General features: G+C 28.8%; 1 protein-coding gene across 1 annotated transcript in view; it reads right to left on the bottom strand.

Annotated features, from left to right (window-relative positions):
• The window catches only part of Syt7 (Synaptotagmin 7), a 767,213-nt gene that overhangs the window by 624,805 nt on the left and 121,041 nt on the right, over window positions 1-21,367 (bottom strand). The window contains exon 4 of the mRNA XM_085956767.1: window positions 11,868-11,975. Coding sequence (XP_085812893.1) covers window positions 11,868-11,975 — 108 coding nt within the window. The remainder of the gene's footprint in view (window positions 1-11,867; window positions 11,976-21,367) is intronic.

The raw sequence follows: 21,367 nt of genomic DNA, 5'->3' as shown, positions 1-21,367 counted from the left end.
TAAAAACCTGCTAATATAACGTTCACCCTATGTAGGTGAATATGTTCATAATATGACACTTACTTCATCTAGATACACAGTAAACCTTATCAAGTATTTATCTTTTTGTACCGTATCCATTACTGACATTTGGCAATATTTTTTTGTCTAACATCACTCCGAATAGAAATAACGTATTAAGCTTAATTGATCTCTGAAATTTTCGATCCAAAAAGATATTTGTCTTTCAGGGATAAACTGAGCGAAAGTTGATATGTCTTTTCAAGAAGATGTATTATGTGGCCAAGTATTTAAACCTTTTCATTTATTATAATTATTCAAAAAGGTTCCTCAGTATTGTATCTACCTATTTGTATGAGTTAAAATGTTGTTCCCAATATTAATTGAAGGAAGCACCACCAACTTTACTATAATATTTACCTTTAACTTAGGATTTATGAACTAATTAAAACAAGGCTTCTTTTATTTAATTTTATTATTAATTTTCTGTCATAAATTACTCATTAAAAATAATATATTTCAAAACTATAATATCAGGCGTGACTAAAAATGGTACATGTCAATATATCCCTTCCATTTTTTTTTATAAATATAATCTAATATACTTTTTAATGCAGTGAGCGATTTAATGAAAAGTAGTTACGATTTAAAACGTTATATTCTACTTCTACTTAATAAAAACAATGTGAATGGAACTATGTCATTATATTTTATAAGTCATAAATACCAAGTGATATATTTTATTCATAAAACCAGGTAGTGTTTAAAATAATTCAGATATCAGCTGTGACCCAATAATTCACAGCAATGAAATGAGATATCTTGAATTATTAAAATACAAAAAGCACTTCGCATTATGCGAGTCAGAGTAATAGAATAATAATATTGAAGGCAACGTGGTGTGAATTTTCCCGTCAATTTTCCTGATAGCCCACACGCTAAGGAATCCGGGGCGAAGTAATGTCAGCGAAAGCTTCTCGTCCTACAAAGCCTACATAATGAGGTTGGTTGCGGTATACAGTATGCATAATAATATATAGTAATCTTAGCAAAAATTATCTTAATCAAGTCTGGAATACTGTTGCGAATAATTATTTATCCGATATTACTTTTTACTATCACACTTGTGATAATAATATAGGGATTAATTAATTCGAATATTTTCTATTATAATAGTGTTTCTAATGTTACATTACCTTTTTAGATTTGTCAAATTGATAATTATTTTAGAAAAAAATATTTTTTCCTTTGAAAGGTTTCAATATAGTGTAATATACTCGTATTATTATAATAAATAAATAAAAATGGTGCTTTTGTTGTTTCTCATCTATAGGCGCGAGTTTAAAGATTAATTATTTAAAGTATTATATTGTGTAATTCATTGTATTTAAAAAAATATATTCAAAGCTTGTTCTACTATACAACCAAGCATTGTTAGACTCAGTACAAATTTATAAGATGGTATTGTGTAGCTTTTTGAGCTCAAAAATTAAAGTTTAAACTAAATAAACAATAAAATTTAATTAAAATAACTGATAATACTGACTATTTATATCGGCACATGGGTAGCCATATAAAGCAAATTCTATAGGATAGCAAATATTATGTTGGTGTTATTGACCGTCTTAAATATTAAATTCACCTCTACCTGAGTTAAGTTTGCTTAAATTTAACCTGTAATATGAAATAAAATACAGTATATTATTAATTAATCGTTATTTTTTCAGCTTTTATTCCAGGTTTCCATTAATTCACATATAAAACTTCCATCTTCATAGATGAATTTTGTTTTTTAATAACTATATTTTTTCTTTACTATATTGGAAAAAATACATATAAAGGCTATTTATACCTCAGTTGAGGCATGGTCTAAAAAGATCGTGGCTAGGCGATGTGTGGATTTTGCAACATTTGCGCGTGGCGAACGAAATATAATTTGTCATATAAATCCAACATGCGTCCATTTAATGTTCTGTTTATTGTTCAATTAGTAACTATAATAATGTATTCATTGACATGTTTTCTTTTTCAAGTAAATGGATAACGTTTTTAGTCATCTTTACACGATTTAAGAACTAATACCCCCGTCGCCATCACGAAACAAATTGACTTGTTTACAGCTCGACGTTCGCTCTCCGATTGCCAGCGAGTCCAAAATTTTATCGCACCTATAGTCGAAAATTATTTGCCGTTTCACTGAAGTACTGTCTTAAACAAAACGATTGACGAAAGTATCAAAATTTTTCTAAAATTGTACAAAAAAAATCGTGTTTTTGTTTTGTGTTTTGTTTTCAGTATAAGAGGGTATTATTGTGTATCTCCATTTTTTAAATAAATATAATATGTAGTTACATATTTGTGAATATATCAGTGATAATATATACTAATTTTATTATATTCGTTACTGAAACGATAAAATAATATATCAGTTATAAACAAAAAACAGAAGAATATGTTATATAATATGTAAAATAAAAAAATCTTTATCTATCAGTTTGCTTTAAAATTAATGGTATTTTCATTTATGTTAAAAATCCATTTACTGTAAAAATCGACGTCACGTAAATAAATATAACATATATATAGGTCGGCATATTTTTATAAATAAATTATACGAAGGGACAACACGTGCAGGGAGGGCTATAAAACAAAATTCGTAAATTATTGCGGCATCTGTTTTGTGCCACGCTAATGAGGCTTTGCAGGAAACGATTTGCAAAGACTGAGGCACAAACAACCCTGACAAAGGAGAAAAACATCGATAACGGGGTTTGTGACATTCAAATAATTGCCTAGATATAGTTTGAAAATACCATGCGATAGTTACTAAGCGCAACTCAAAGTTACATGTTCAATAATATTTTTACTTTTTTATTGAAATAAATACCTTTACATAATATCATATCCAGAAACAACAAAAAAGCCTTTTGATATTATTGACAGATTTAAGTAAGTTTTTTTTATTTATTACATAAAATAGTCCTAATAGTAAACATCTAACTATTAATTATGTAATATAGCGCAATAAATAATGTATAAAATGTGTAAATTACATGGTATTAATCATATTGTATATATACAAGTATATCTACCGAAATGTTCTTTTAAGGTAATATTATATATTACATAATTCCGACCTTTTCTACTAAAATATGAATTTTATTAACTATCTTTTCTTTAATAACAAAGCTCCTTTTCCACCTTCACCGTTGAGTATTTAATATTATAAAAATATTTCACAACATAATTATCTATTATTAACTATTTAATTATTTACTCTAACTATTGATAAACCTCACCAAGTGAGCAAAACATCTACCGAAAAATAAGGTGTATATTATAGTAATAGCTATATCTACACATTTAGTAAATTGTTAAACCCATTCACTGCGGACCTTTTAATTAATATTTCATTACGGCATTTGAATAGCATGCTAATTATATATAATGGCCACTTGATGGGCAACGCATCAGTTGCGTTGGACGCATTGAATTTACTTATACTAATATTAGTCTACTATAATAATAGTGGACTATAAACCTCTGAAACAGATTAATACATAGTTTTTTTTTGATATAGCATTTTATTTGGCACCATGGTTAGAATATATACCATTTGAGTAAGATTGATTTTCCGTATGGAGTTTTTTATATTTTTATATTAAATAACCTACGATAATTTTTGTGTTATATTGTGAAAAATTTCAATTACTATTTATTTTGTGTCTATCATAATGAATTTGTACAATATATTATTAAAAATATGCTAATATTATATTTGAATAAAATTAAAAGATTATCGTCAATCAGAATTACAGTAGTTTAAAGTTATACTAATTAACGTTAGATCTAAATTATTAAAGTATTTATTTTTAGATTTTAATATAATTATTATGCATGCATAATAAAGCCGCGTTGACACGGTCCAAGCACGATCCAAGTACACTTGGACCGAGTTCCATCCAAGTGACAGTTTCATACTAATTATTCCTATCCAAGCTAACTTGGATGAGTAGGATGCGGTTCAAGTAGCTTGGATAGGAATAATTAATATGAAGATGTCTCATACGAGTGCACATGGATGGCACTCGGTCCAAGTGTACTTGTATCGTACTTGGACCGTGTCAACGCGCTTTAAGCCAAAAAAATGGATTAGTTTCACCTGCTACTATCAGAAATAATCATATTTCTCATATCAGTGATAAAAGCTTTGCCAGCATCGAGTGTTCGGTTATTATTGTTGTAAAAACACGCGAAAAAATAATGTATATTATTTTCTTGGAGCTCTATAAATAGTAGTGTATGTGTCATTCGTTTAACGAGGGCCAAAATAGGTGCCAAAAATATTTTACGGATAGTATATCTGTAATATATTACCCAAAAAACTTATCTTTTATTTGATATATTATTATTGAACAAAAAAATTTGGGCCGCTTAAGTTTTTTTCATTGTATTTTCAATAAAAATACCCATTAGCTCTAAAATGTATTTTTTATTAAATATAAAAATGTAACTTGAAAACGTCCTTCTGGACAAACAAAGCAGGCCCCAACATTTGCTAAATTATATAAAATAAATTTTAAATAGTATATAGTATTTTATACTAGACACATTTTGAATTAATATCACGACATCTATTATCTATTGTCATCTCGTTGGGTTGAATATAATTTAAAATCTGTTTAATTTATTTTGCTCATTTCTTGTGAATCAAAACTGTGATAACATAACTTTGAGCACGCAATGAATGAGTCGACAGTTACCGGAATAATAAACGAAGAATAAATTCTTTGACATTTTAAATATGACAGACTGAGTTCAAAGTTTCATTATGACAGATATTTAAAAGCATTATATTGTTAATTAATATATTCAAATGCTAGATTGAACTTATTGTATTACGACGTTTAATTAGTTTTATCTTGAACTAATGAATTCAGAATAATTGTGCCCATTGTTAAATGTTTAATAACTGTATCGATTATTTAATCAAAATACTCAGTCTTACTAAAGTATCTAGAAGCAAGGTCAAATTTATTGGAAATACACTATGACTTACACCACATGAGATACTTAGAAAATTATTTTAACCAAGTTATAAATACACAATATCTGCTCAATTTCACTCCCAATACAAAGACTAGAGATCAGCTGACTATTTATTTCATTATACTATATCGGAACTTAGTATCATCAGTAATAGTTGGTTGATTAGATGCCCTCATGGATAGATAATCACTTAACAGTTTCTTAACGTTTTATTCTTATTATTATTTTTTACAATACCCACGATGACCGCGCGGCTTAAGCGTCGGACTATAGCGTCGTGGGTCCCAGGTTCGAATCCTGGGTCTGGTAAGTACAATTTTTCAATTTGTGTATGAGTCAGAGTATGGACCTAATAGGTTGAGCAAATGGCTGACATCCATTTCTCGTAAAAAAAAAATCTGTTCCACTCTGTAGAGGCCCATATGAACGTATTAAGATCGGACATGGTCTAAAACGATGTATGTATCTCTGTTTTGAAGCTAGATAAATAAATAAATTAAATTATATTTGAACAGTGGGTTGTCTTAAAATATTTAATTTGTTTTATTATGTTCAATATCTTCAATAAATAATAATTATTTAAAATAGCTGTAAAAACATATTTTGTATTAGTATAAAATATTCTATTAATCATATTATGAAATTAGTGAGAATATTTTTTCTTTTTCTTTTGTCGGAACTTGATTACTGAAGAACATGAGCCTGAAAAAGAAAAATGCTCTAGTTCTATGATAGCCAGATAATTAGCTTGTTTTCACATTCAAATTAAAATTATAATTGAAGTCAAATTCAATGTTTTTCATCAAAGTGTAAAGTTGATCAATTTTAGATAAGTATATAGTTTCACTGAGTTTCCGAGCTCTTTCAATTGTCTAATTCAAACTATTCAAATATTGATATTATTCTGTTACTTTTACATCATTTTATCATTGCAATTTCATCAAAATAACTATTAACAATGAGAAATTGATTTTGAAAACTTTTCAGTTGTAAGTTTCAAGTAAATTTACTTATCATTAATTGAATATACTAATACTCAATTTAACATTATTAAACGAAATTTACGATCTTTACTTTCATTTAGGTTCGAAATTATATTTAAAAATTAGACTGATTGTGTCACATTCAACTAGGTTGTAATCCATATTTTGTATTTAACTCACCCGTGAAATGGGTAGTTATATTCTTTCGCCGATAAAGTAATCGAAAAAAATGAGTGCGCATTTGGAAAATGAGAGAAAAACAATATGACAGCAAAGGAGACTTCTGTTTTCACCGCTCTAGATTTTCCTCTACACAACAGTTTTGCGAATTTGCTACGTGATCTCTGAAAGCATTCTAGTTAGTTATCTACGTAGTCCAATAACGAAATTGCTTTCAACCACTCTTAAAACATCTGGTCTTTAAAGGAATTACCTTTATTAACATATTAGTCCATAAAAATAATCAGAGGTCTTCGTTTTAATTAATGTCCAGATTTCCAGACATAATAATCAATTATATTTATAAAAATATATTATAACCAATTGTCCCAGATGTCAAATAATTTTTAATTAAATTATATTTTTTATTTATTACCTAATGAACACACCTGAGATTTACGTCTTATTCACAATTTTGCAAATCTTATTCCGTCTTCACACTGGCAACCTCATTAAATTTCACGATAATTATCAAAATTTGTTTGACCAAAAATTATTTTAATCGAAATTTAATGTGGTTGCCAGATACTTGTTGCCAATGTGGACACGGCATTAGAAATACATTTACTTGTATAAAGGAAATATTAAAAAAATAATTGGACCGAGCAGGATTTGAACTCATATTTGTCACTGTCCAAGTGAGTGCTAATATTCTATAAGACACCGATAATTGAGGAGTCATGCGAATAATTTATAATAGCTTTATTTAACGAAAATGATGTTTCAAATTCCGCCAATAGAAAGGCAACTAGCTTTTGTAATTATTGATCAAAGTGATTATCATATTACAAGCATTAAGTGTGAATTGATTAGATATTTTGTATTCAATCTGAATGCATAATATGTATAAAAATATTACCTGATGCTTCCAAAACAATTATGTATCTACTAATTGACGTTTGCTTTTATGTGATGAAACTCCATTATAAGTCTGTTAAAAACAACGATTTTTTTTAATATTTTTACGTTATTCCAGTTATTTGCATCGTCATCATTTATAATCTATAGATTATAGCGCGTAAACTATAAATCAAACTGCAACTTGACTTTACGATAATTTAATTAAAACACAAAGTTAATAGGCCTAAGAATCTACGCATTCCTTATGTATTATTTTTAAAAGTTCAAATACTGACTGCTTAGGTTTCAAATAAGTTTTGGAGGGAAAATAGCGTTAATAATAAAGCAACATTAATATCGGCGGAGTGTTGCTATCAAACTATCGCTTGTCTAAAATAAAGTCGGGAAAATAGTAATTCTAAATTCCCGTTACGTACGACCTCAGTTGACATCTGTTGACAGAATCCAAAGTGAAAGGCGAGCTTTTCTCGAGCCTTTTTCGCTTCGTTTACAAAATTTTAGAAAAGGTTTTTTTTATATAATATATTATTTTCTATAACTGCAGAATTTCAAATATACCGGATACACAACATATTGATTGAGAAATAAATACGTGAACCTTTAGTTAGGTGATCTGGTCATAAGCCAGATACACTAAAATATACTCCAAAAAGTTATCGAAATTAACTAGAAAATAAAAAAAAATAGTGATATGTAATCTATTAAAAAAGATAAAAAATTATATAATATATATTAACATAATATGAGTTAGCCCATTACTATATCCTATATCCTATGTCTTATATCATGGTTTACATGCGAGACTATAATGGTCAATCAAATGGTATTGATATAAAATATTTATATATATGCGGATATAGGTATGTATACGGGTTATAGTTAAAAATAATATTATAAAAAATAAAAATAAGTATCATTAAGAATAATAATTGCTGAACTAATAACTTTCAAAGACTGATAGGTACCATAGATATATCTCATTATTTAACTCCATTAATTTCCATTGTTCCCTGAATAGACTATTTTACACCTCTTGAGTGTAGTATTTTTATTGTTTATAATAAGTAATGATCTATTAGATTTGACGATTTATTATACGCTTATCGAGTGTATTATTATTAATAAGGTATGGGGTTTTTTACAAACACTTTCATAACTATTCATAATTTGTTTGTTATATATTAAATATTTTTTATTGGATCCTTGACTTAATAGGTAGGTGATAAGTTTTTACCTACTTTACTGTATTGATTTATTATATAAGTTAGAGTCAATAGTGTTCATTGTCAGTGTGTGTTGCCTTTTGGTTAGTATACACAGTGCCTGAAGATGCCGAATGGCGAACCCGGGTCGCAAAAAAACGACTCAAATGGAGTAGAACAAAACTTAAATACATTAGAATTAAAATTCAAATTCCATCAATGACCTTCGGTCGATAGTATTATTATTATGTATTTAATTATATACCAATAAAATAATAATAATAAAACGATTGATATACCAGTTTCTCCTAGTATATAAAATACTTCGTCCAGGCCCCTAGATACCTCAACAGTACCTAAAACGGTGACTGTATTAGCTATTTGAAATTCTATACTTGTCTGTACTCTCTTAGGTACTCAGTTGAATGGTATTCTTATCAGTCAAGTGACAACCGATCTCAGCCACCGTCTTTAAAGCAGACGGTCCCTAGAGTCCAGATATCTCAAAACCCATGAGACAGACAATATAATTTAGTGATAGACAGTCGTATTTTTTGGCTTTGTTACACTCAGCCATAAGAGCTGCTGAACATGACGATTAAACTGATGTATGCAGGTAACATGCAGTGAGTGTGTCCACCACATTGGAACAACAAACCAAAATTATAAAATATAATCATACAATTATTGTTAAAATTATCTTAGTGAAATAATATGGGACCAACGGTGTAGTTAAGTTAAGTTATCAATTTCTTTTAAATATTTATATTTAGTACTAGCAATTTTTCAGTATAAAACCGCAATTGGTTGTATTTTATGACAGCAATTTACTTACCAATTTAAATAAATCAAAGTAATGAATGAAATCATTCATTGTTTGTGTTATTTTTCTCAAAAAAAAAATATATCCAGACTTATACATTTCATCATAATATTATTATTATCGGTACTATTTATAATCCAATGTCTATCTTGGCCATTATCAAAAAACGTCTCCACTTTCTCTTCTTCGTCTGCCGCAAACTTCCACCATCGTCTTGCCTCATGGAGGCTCTATTTCATTCCACACCGTACAACCACCAGCAGTTTGGGTATTTTATAAATATACTCAAGAAAATAAATTAAATTTTAATATGTTTGATTCAGGGGTATCATTTAAAAAAATATAACAATCAAAATAATCAAAAAAATATTAAATACAGTACGGGGTTTATTCAGATTGCTATATAATATTTTTTTATGTTTGAGTTTATATTATATCATAATTTATTATTGTTAATATTTTGAATAACATAAATAATTAATAATATAGTCATAATTCAATTAATGTACCTATTACATTACCATTATTTAATTTATTTTTTGCAATACTGAATACATAAACACATAAGTTTTGAGTATGTCACATTATTTTTTTTTTAAATACATCATTTTTAAAAACCTCTAGGTACATAAAATAATTCTAGAAAAATTACACTTAATTCGAAGTGAAATCGTTCACTATCTGACTGAATGCTTTTATCTTTTAAACTTACTGTCGATCAGTATTTATTTTGATGCATGCGGTTTACGCTAAGTACGAGTATATGAATTCAAATCAAGGTTTTTTTATATTTCAGAGTGTCTTTCTCAAATATATATACTTATTTATATATTTCTACGCAGTATTTTACATATTTATGTTTTTTTCCATTAATATTTCAAGCTTTTAAAATGAGTGAAATGTAATTTAAAAATTTACCGGCAACCTATTGCAAATAACGTTATTATTTAGAATAATCTAGAAAATAGGCCTGGCTTAGTCGGTTAAAAGTAGTATTAATATCCAATTATGTTAAAGAACCTCATTTATTTTAAGATCTTAACTAGATCAAATAGCTAATCATCACATGCAACATTTAAATTAATATTGTTTTAGTTAAACTGACAAACTACAATGAACTGTATAGGTATTGTAACTGTTCTCAATATTGCATTGATTTGTTTTGTGTACAATTTTTAATGCTCATAAAAGCAATAATACATAGTTTACAGCCGGTTATCTAATGAAAGATTGATGATAAATACAGTAAATAAATATGTACAGCATTTTTTTGATTAAAACTCTGTATAGTATAGTAGAATTTGAGATCTAATAAACTATTCCGGGCAAGATTTAATGGGACTGTTATCGCCCTGATGGTAGCCAATCTACGTAAAGGGATGACACTAAAATAATAAGAATTAGTTCTTTGAACAGAAGACAGAAGCTATCACAATCTACAGCAACAAAGTTTTGAAAATTAATATTAATCTGTTATGTGAAAGTATAAGACAGATTTCTCAAGAACCCCTAAATATAAGAATAAATGAACTCTAGCATTTATTTATCTAAACGATGGTTTCTCAAACTGGGCACTGAAGGTAGTGGTCCCAAAGAAGTAGGCGACGATGAAGACAATTGAGCAATAATAAATATGCAGTCTTTTATTGCAAAAAAATGGTTGTACAAAACAAGGTGTATGATTCTCATTAGTTGGTATACCCACCAATTTAATTATACAGATTTAATTACCAATAATAGATAGTGAAAATTTTTCTGTGTTTATGATCAATTTCATTTTATATTAAGTTGTTTTGTTTTAAAATTAAAAATTTAAATAAATTATTAGTTGAAATAGACGTATAATTTTGGTGAGGTTGGAGAGGGGGCTGAAAATAATTATCTTTTCGAAAAGAGAAAAATGTGTCAAAAATGCACAAACACTAAACATGCCAATAACAAATCTTTGAAACGTAACTTACAATAAAACTTTATATTACTAATATAAAAGCACGCAAAGTTTCCTTTTCTTCGGTGCAGTTTATTTTAAAACATGAAAACTGTCAAAAGCACTTAGTTTTTTTTAACCAAAATAAATATTATTTTCACTATGGGAAACTTTCTGAAAATTTCCAATAGGAAATGGATATCTCAATGAAGTTGAACAATATTCTTTGTTTCAATTCAACCTTGCGCGAAGAAAGAAACTTTATTATATTATCACGTGCTGCCATAAAAATATGAATGAGATATTTATTACACCTATATCTTTTAGTACCTCAGCAAGGACAATTTTTTGGTTTGATTGGAATCTATTTTACTTTCTTTGAACGATTTTTATAAAAGCAACGACGCAAACCAAACCTGGAAAATTACCGGAGATACAAACCGCAATTTCCCTTTTAGCGTTTAGCGTTTTGACTGTTTTTTATAGGTGTCTCTGATAGCACATTATTTTATTGAATAAAACCGTATTTACCTTACGAATGACTAACAATATATTAAAAATGTAGTAAATTCAGTAAAATACATTTACCTTACCTGTTTCAAGTATTACAATAATTGAATGAATTTAATATATTAAAAAATAAGAAACGGCACTGCGGTATAATAAAAAATAGCCTATACACTTGAATAAATTAACAATATCTAAATTACACTCAGGAGCACCTGTTGATGAGTAGAAAAAGTTTATTTTATTATTATCGTGTACGTATTATCCATTGAGATTGTTAACTGCGCTGTACTTACCCCAAGGTTTTTGTTGAGATTAATGGAGTCTTCAAATTGAGAAATCCATTCAATTTAGATTTCTTTTCCACCGTCTGCTCCACTCCAGAGCCGGAACTCTGGTCCATCCTGTAAAAAGAACATATTCTTTAAGACAGTTGAAAAAAAACACATAATATTGATTGTTTGTTACTTTATTATGTAGTAGAAAATATTTCAATGGTAATCTGTTACTATTATTATATGGTACAATAATATATCTGGCACAGACCCAAATAGCAGTTGACAAAAAATATGAATTCAATATAAGTAGGTATTTGTTTTAATGTGAAACTAGATGTTATCACGTAAACAATTACTATTTTAATAATTCTATTCCAACAATTAACAATATAGCTGTACCTGCCTCAAATTCAGTAGTATAAGTACGATTTAGCCTAAAATTGTTTGTTGCAGATTTTGTAAGTATCAAAATAATCTTTCAGAACCAATGAACACTTTTGATTATTTATATTATTAGATACACAACAAAACCTAAATATCTTTACTTGACTATCTTAAATTATGATTTTCAAAATTGATCTTTTTGGACATTGGATATACTGACGTTCAGGTACAGAATAAAATAAACGATAATTATGATTATAATTCTTCGCATCGTTTAAAAGTTATATTATCATAACAATAAAATAGTCTTAAAATGTGTATTGTGGAAAGTAATAAATTTAATTATATTTTGAGCAATAAAGTTGTCGGTTTTCAAAACGTGTCATCCTTGATACAGTTAACTTACTTTGTGAATATAACCAGAATGCTTGCCTTATTCATTAGGGAAATATCACCCAAACCATAGACAACGCAACAAAAAGAAAAAAAAAGAATTTTATCTAAATAAAAACTCCCGGTTGAATTAAGCCACTTTCGAAATTTCCAACCCTTTTCTAACTAAGTGTACGGTCTTTCTGTTATTTCATTTTCCAAAAATAAAACAAAGATGCTTTTTTCCTTTAAGACAAAAGTAGCGGAAAGACAGCAACTAAAAAAAGGGAAACTGATATAACTTATATTGTTATCTGGCCGGCGGGCACAAAAGCCATAAATTATCTTTCGCTACCTCGTAACAGATGGCGGCACAAAAGAAAATACGTTTTTCACCCTTCTAACAACGAGCCGAACATGAAATGTTTTAACTGGGTCCGGAATGAGTCTCGAGACGAAAATGAAGCTTCACGATACTTCGCTGTATGAAAATATGTGTGAAGTTTTAGAAGAAAAAATGTTACTTGAAAAGTCTATTATATCAGTAATTGTCTCTTTTAATGTGACTTATTATACAACACAATATTATTAAGTTGAAGAAACTTACTAAATTGGACCCACTTGGCCATTATTATTTTTTTTGTGAATTCTACACTGAATTTTAAAAAGGCGACGTATAAATTATGAAAATCGCATTATTTTTACTTTTTAATAATTTATTTAATTCAAGCTGTTCTAATCGATTTAACTTGAGTATAACAAAAATGATATAAATATAGGCGGTAATGGATCAACCGTGATGTTGTTAGTTTTTAATCGAATGCTCGGCAAATTGAGGATCGATTATTTGGTTTAGTTAAGGCTATACCTCAGTTGAGGCATGGTCTAAAAAGATCGTGGCTAGGCAATGCGCGCATTGTGCAAATGACGCGTGCCTAACGACACATAATTTCTCATATAAATCCAACATGCGTCCATTTAATGTTCTGTAGTAACAATAATAATATATTTATTGACATGTTTTCTTTTTCAAGTAAATGGGAAAAGTTTTTTAGTCATCTTTACACGATTTAAGAATTAATACCCCCGTCGCCACCATGAAACAAATTGACGTGTTCACAGCTCGACTTTCGCTCTCTAATTTCCAGCGAGTCTAAAATTTTGTCGCACCTATAGTTGAAAATTATTTGCCGTTTCAATGAAGTACCGTCTTTAATATTTTTATTTTATTGTTAATTCCTTAAAATTCATTTATCTACGCTAACCATTAAATATTAATTAATAACATAGTTTTACGTCGAGTTCATTAAATTAATACGGTTTCCAGAAATACTAAGTTTTAACATATTATACATCATTAATTTATTTTAATATAACGCAAATTTTATAGTACATATTCTTCTATATTAATTTTATTTGGACCGGTTTCGTCCACCTCAACCAATATTTTAATTTCATTTATTTCTTTTACAGTTGAAAATGTACCTTTGAGGCGAACAAAACCGGTCCAAATATAATTAATAAAAATGGAATAAGTACTACAAAAAATTGCGTTTTATTAAACTAAACTAACAGTACAATGCACTTCCACGATGAATTATTGACAGTTAACACAACAAAAGATATTATATATTATTTCTAAATAGTTGCTGAAATGAAAGAGATCTAGAATTCCTTTCTATGAATTAAATACTTAATGGGAATCCCCTTTCATGCAAATAATACATTTTAAATTAATCGAAATAAAATACTTGAAAGTCAAAGATACACTTTTATTTACAAATTTTATTTTAAAATAATTATTGTAAAAATATGTATTACATAGCGCTGGCTAGACGGCAGCGACTTGCGTGCGCAGTATAGTTTGTGCAAATTATACGTAATACTTTTACAGTGCTTTTCAGTTTGCGCCAGCCGTCCATTTACACGGGCTTACCGATACAAACCGGTTTGCGCAAGTAAGCTTGTGGTAAAACATGAGCGTTTAGCTGACGTTTAAAGTTATCTTCTTGTTTTATTGTTATATTTATCATTATTAAGTTTTGTTGAACGTATCGTAGATATTTTTAATAATTATTTACAGTTTTAATCTATTTTTAATTAATTTGCTTATTATTAATTGTTATTTTTTTCTATTGTCAATAATCAAATTATAATTGTACTTTTATATGAATTACTGCGAATGTAATTGTAATAAATTAAAAACGTAATTTCGCCGAATTTCTTTTCTCAAAAAATGACAACACAGAAATCTTCTACACGCAAATACAGCGACTTCATGTTATCGCTGAGATCTTGTTGTGGACAGTAGTTTAATAATTATTCATATAAAAAGTACTAACTAAATATTTGCTACGTGTAATATGGGCTGTCCCCTGCTCAGTTGCTCCCGTACTGGTCGAAAACAGCCGAACCCAACCGAACATGAAAAAGTTAACGTTTATGTTGTCGAACTATAGTGCCACATTTTAGTCCGTCATATTTTTTACAACGTTTTTATTAGCTCGTATTCCTAATATTTGTCTGGTGGTTGTTTATCCGGTACAAATCTTGCAATCGATTTTTAACTAACTTCCCGACTAGCTAGACATTTGAAACTTTTAGAATATATCAGAACACGATGCCAATGCATTCTTTTAATACTTTTAGCCATCTTTAAGTAGAATTGAATTCATTTTCAGTTAATTATATTTTCTATAAATAGTTATTTTGGAAGAAATTCGTAATCCAATCCACTATTATTGGTTGCTAAGGGGGTGGTCCTAGCAACTAAATTATTAATATATACGTGCGTTACTATGGAATTCAAAATGACATTTCAGTATTCTATATTTTGTTTGTTATTTATTTACTTCATATTATCAAGTACAAGTTTGAACATATTAAGCATAATAATTGAACAGAAAATTTAAAAACGTTGTATATAAAAAGTTCTTTTTATCTTGTAATTATTTTTATTAAACATTATAAAATAGACTTGATGAATTTATTTTATCTTGTCAATAATTTCGGTGAGCCTTCTTGTTCGGAATTAATCTCATATCAGTGCGTAAAAACAACTTAACTATCTTTAATTTCAAGATGGATGTAAAGTGAGTTTAATTCGATAGTAGAGACTTTAGTAAGTGTTTGCGCCGTGGATACGGATAATAATTCAATAATACTTCTAGGAAAAACAACGTGTTATTTTTTTCAATTTATGTTTTACTATATTCAGTTTATGGAAAACCAATACACGGTTAGTGTTAGAGGTGCCTTTGGAAAATTCATATATTATAATATGTGACATTGGTGGAAAATATATTAATAACTATTTATTCTATAATTTAAAAAAAATACTTCGATTTGGATACATGCGCATATTTTTAAGATATCGGTGTATTCTATAAAGTCATTTTCTTATCTTTTTTATTAAAAACAACTGCTGGTAAAGAGATGGTGCTCTGTTTACAAACAAAAATTGTAACTCACTTCTTATTAAAAGTAAATATTGATACCATACACCAATAATCGTTTTAAAAATATCGCACCATGTGGGCGGCAGATTTTCTTATTAATTGTTTGGCCACATTTACTTAACACAATTCGTTTAAATATCGAATACCAGTTCAAATTTCTCCATAATATAATATAGGTTTTTACTGGTGCCATTTAAGTTCCCAATTTTATTCCCAATAACTATTTAGAATACCTTGGCACTCAATAATCACTGGTCTTTTCAATAACATTATTCCATACAGTTTGATACTAATCAGGACCAGTTGATTATTTTAGTAATGCATATTTGTTTTACGTTTTAATTTGACAAATATTATTATTTTTATATTCGTTGAATAAGATTATTACAAATATTTGTATTTTTTTTAATAATATATTATTATTAAAGCTTGTAAGCAGTACTGTATAAATAATAATGATAATTTAGTTATGTTATCAATTTAAAACATTTCCTTTAAATTATATTATAATTAATTTACCTTCACTCAATTTCAATAAACCTGTTATTTTATTTTTATTTTTATTTTATTAACAATAAATATGTGTTGTAGCAATCATACCACGCAGCATTACAAGGGTGACATAATTTAATTATTATGTTCTGTTGTCAAAACAAAACAAAGTGTTGGGAGTGATCGTCAGCATTTTCTCAATCATAACCTAGATAAATAGCGTATATTATGATTTCTCATGTAATATATATACTGCGTTTGTATAAATAGTAAGGACGATCGATAACTCGTTACTCTACTCGAGTCCATTAGTCAGCTCACTACTCATCTCAAATCCGGTCACTCGACGCAGTCAACCGTCATTCTACTCAAGTCCAGTTTCTCGGTTATATTAACATCTCAGTACATTGTCAGTAAATTCATTAATATAGTCAATCTCATCAGTAGATCCCTACCCATGATTATAACATTACTCTGTCATCTTTATCATTGTATTTATTTATTCTGGTAACGACAAATAAACTCTCTCATCAAAAAATCCAAGCTACCACAAATTTACTTCCATACACTTCATCATCCCCACTGATATCCTCATTCTCATAAGCACTGATAAAGTTCCAGCAAATAAAAGATTTCAAAAGAATTCCACTGGCATAATAAATTTAATAAACGTAAATTATGAAAAATATAATGAACACAATTGGATACGTTGTGTTCCCTTACAATTATATATAAGATTTATTATCACGTACAAAACTGTGATATACCATTTAATTTAACTTGGCATTCCATTTACATACATGTCATTGCTAATATGCTAAATGTGTGGAAGAGATGCCACAGAACAACAAATAATTTCCGTGCCAAATCTTCCATTCCACTAACCCAAGTAAGTGAAATGGTAATATACTGCCTTTTAGCTTTATATAAAATTTACAAAGAGATTTATAGGATATGTTCAAATTTAAGAAACAAGAGAATTCAGCCAAAATGAACACGCCTATAATTATGTCAATTTAATAACTACGAGAAATTCTCATTTAATTTCTCAATTAATATAATTTACATTGGTAATAAGAAGCAAATTTAAAAGCTTACAATTTATGGTAATTCAATGAATGTTAATTTTATCTTCTGTATTCATTTTAAATCAAATCTAAAAATACCTACACAATATTAAAAAATATATTATTAGACACGCTATTCAAATTATGAAAACACTTTACTTTAAAAAGCTCCAAAAGTATAGTTTAAACAAAAATTATTAGCTAGTATCTCTCTATAAAATGTCACAGTTAAAATTTAAAGCAATATATCGAATCAAATTTAGTACCGGATGTCATTACCATGAACCTTTAATACTTTGGACGCGGAAGACGCACACGGCGCGTAATGACCAGGCGGCCGATTGATGTAATTAACGTGCATTTTAAAGGGGGCAATTAAAATCTCATTATCTATTCAACAGCGAATGCGTTAAAGATGAATTTACGTAATTTGGAAATACCATTAGTTCTATATGTACGAATTCGGAATCATTGGCAGAAAAGACGCTTGAATCGTTAGCTTAATAGTTAGAATATTCACTCCACAGCCAAAATATAATTATGTGATTTGCTATTTAAGTTATAAATGGGGGGAAGGATTTGATTGGGTTAAGATAAATGGAATTTATAAATTGTATATGATTATTATACAAAAAAAATATATGGTACCTACTAGCAACTAGCCACTAGTTGACAATGTCACTCCGAGGCGGACAAAATCGGTCCAGTTTATGATTTAATAAAAGTGTATAAAGGTATTATTACTACTATAAAATTGCGTTTCATTTAAATCAATTTAATTAATGCATTCCCACCATGAATAAAATTACTGACTGTTGAAACCATAAAATAAATTCTATTATGATTATTTTTAATGTCTTTTGGCATCATCTAAAAGCTAGGTCGTATATAAGATAATTTATGATCTCTTTTTATGTTTTCATTTTTATCGGTTTTATTACTTTTTTTCTTTTTTCCAATAATGTTTCATTTCATGTTGTGAACGTCTTAACCTTATAATTTGCAATGTACACAATATGTTAAAAAAATGAATTGAAGAATTCGATTTTTTTAGATAGTTATATTATGAAGAATGTAAATTCAATCAGTGATTCACTATTATACGAGTAACTGGAATTTAAATTTTCATATTTATAGATTAAAATTTCACCGTATATAACATTGATAAATTTATTGTATAATAAATACTTATAAATATTAATAACCCTCTGCTAACTTTATTTTAAAAACTGCCTTGTTTTTTTGGGTAACGATTTATAATATAAGCCAACTCGAAAAATTTGGCTAACGGGTATTTATAACGAGATTTACTGTGGTACGGCAGTTTGGGCACACTATGATAATATTCTGCTGAGATTTCATTCTCTATGCTCATTTAAAGAGCTATTTGTTTTACAGTTATTTTTATCTTCTGCTGAGTAGATCAATAAGGACTATCCAATATAAATATTTTCCACTCGCTAAATAAGCAAGATATTTTATTTACTTTTGACCATTAAATATTATCTAAATTTAATATATCTCGGAAAAGCATTGTTGTATGAAATATATATCGAAGTTCGTTTTGTCGGGAATTTGGCCATTTTCATATATTATCTTTATAGTATAAATTAAAATAAAACACAATACATAGTACTTATTTCACATATTCTAACAATGGGCAAAATTTCAGTTGATATTGATTCATTAAAGCGGAAGAAATTATTAAAAGCGAGGAGTGCAAGACTAGTCAATGCACTTCCCAAAGACATAGACATTTTCAGTGATGTGGTGTGTATTTTGATTTTGAAATTTTATTTTATTGTATAATATTGTTTATGTTTTTTTATTTTTTTTATCTCTTGTAAGGGTAGTATTATTTGCTATACAACTAAGTATTTTTATTTACCTTCGTGTGATTAGAACGAGCTATTTTTTTCAATTTAATTCTCATGTCGTGAACGTCTTGAATTTTGATTTTGTTATGTCCACATTGTTTTTTTAATGATAAACTACTGTATTTATAGTACCTATTTTGATAATTGTATTAATACTATCGAGAAAGACTTCTTGATGGATTTTTTATTTATATTTTATATGAGATTTGCACTTTTCGATTTGAATAATATTTGCGACCCTGGTTTCGCATTTCGACATCTTTAAACACTGTTTAATTCACCATTTTGCATTATTCACAACTGACACAGTAAAAATAGTAAATAATATAATACTAAATCTATTCCTTTAAGTACCAGCATGATATTATTATTAAGTATCTAAAAATACTCAGATATTGGAAAATGTTTGATTTTGAAGTGAGAATGTTGTGCATTGGCATACCCACAGTTAACAATATATTACTCCAAATCTTTTTTAAGTAGAAAATTACTAATAAATAATAATTACGAGATGAAAAGGACTTTTTATATACCAAGTTTTTAAATTTTCTGTTGAATCATATAAACTTGACAATTATTGACAAGTCGCACATAAAAGATTGTTGCCTATGGACATATAGTATTTAACGCGCGTATCGAAGATTATAATGATAGATTTTTTTACTCATCATCATCATCATCAGCCTGAATCTATCCACTGCTGGATGAAGGCCTCTTCAAGTTGCTTCCACTTCTCTCGGTCCTGTGCATTGCGTTGCCACGTACTTCCGCAGAAATTTATCATTTCATCGATCCAGCGGCCTCTAGGTCTACCTTGTGGACGTTTTGTACTTCTTGGATACCACTGGATGACTAGATTTGTCCAACGATTGTCTCTTCTTCGAGCTATGTGTCCAGCCCATCTCCATTTAAGGCTTTTAATAAACTCTATTACATCGCAAACCCTTGTCTGCTTCCTTATCCACTCATTCCTCTTTTTGTCCTTTCGCGTTATGCCCAGCATGCACCTCTCCATACCACGTTGTGCTACTCTAAGTTTCTGTATCTCTCTTTTACTTAGGGTCCATGTTTCACACGCATATGTCATCACGGGAAGCACACACTGGTTGAACACTTTGCGCTTTAGGCACAGTGGAAGGTCACTTTTGAAGACATTATTCAGGCGGCCAAAAGCACTCCAGCCTAGCTTTACTCTGCGAACAATTTCATCAAATATACATCCATCTATAGATACTTGTTGTCCCAGATAGATGTAGCTTCTCACCTGTTCGAGCTGAGTGCCATTGATGAGGATCTCTTTTTGGCCTGCAAAGCAGTTGAACATGACTTTCGTCTTTGTTACATTTATTTTCAAACCTACTTTGTTGCTTACTTCAGCGAGTTCCTGCATTCTGCTTTGGAGGTCTTCTGAGTCTTGCGAGAAAATTACTATGTCATCGGCAAAGCGCAGATGATTCAGGTATTCTCCATTTATGGGGATCCCTTTGTCATTCCAGTCAAGTTGCCTGAATAAGTCTTCAAGGGTAGCTGTAAATAGTTTAGGTGAGATTGTATCACCTTGTCGGACTCCTTTGCTGATAGGAAATCTGCGCGATGGTTTATAGAGATTTACAGATGCTGTTGCGCTACTGTATATATTATTGAAAATATTTATATAGCGTCCAGGGATTCCTTGTTTTCTGAGTGCGTCGAGTATTGAACATTTCTTTATCGAATCAAACGCCTTCTCATTTTTTTAATATGATCGATTATTTATAGAAGTCATAATATGGAATTCTACAGAGTATAGACTATAGACTGTGTTAGATTTTTTTTATATTTACAAGAAATATATATTATCGACTTACTCAACATACTAGGTCCATAAC

Source organism: Rhyacophila brunnea, unplaced genomic scaffold (assembly GCF_057557595.1).
Source record: "Rhyacophila brunnea isolate RB1 unplaced genomic scaffold, BYU_Rbru_1.0 scaffold_6, whole genome shotgun sequence".
NCBI lineage: Eukaryota > Metazoa > Arthropoda > Insecta > Trichoptera > Rhyacophilidae > Rhyacophila > Rhyacophila brunnea.
This window is presented reverse-complemented; position numbering and strand designations above follow the sequence as displayed.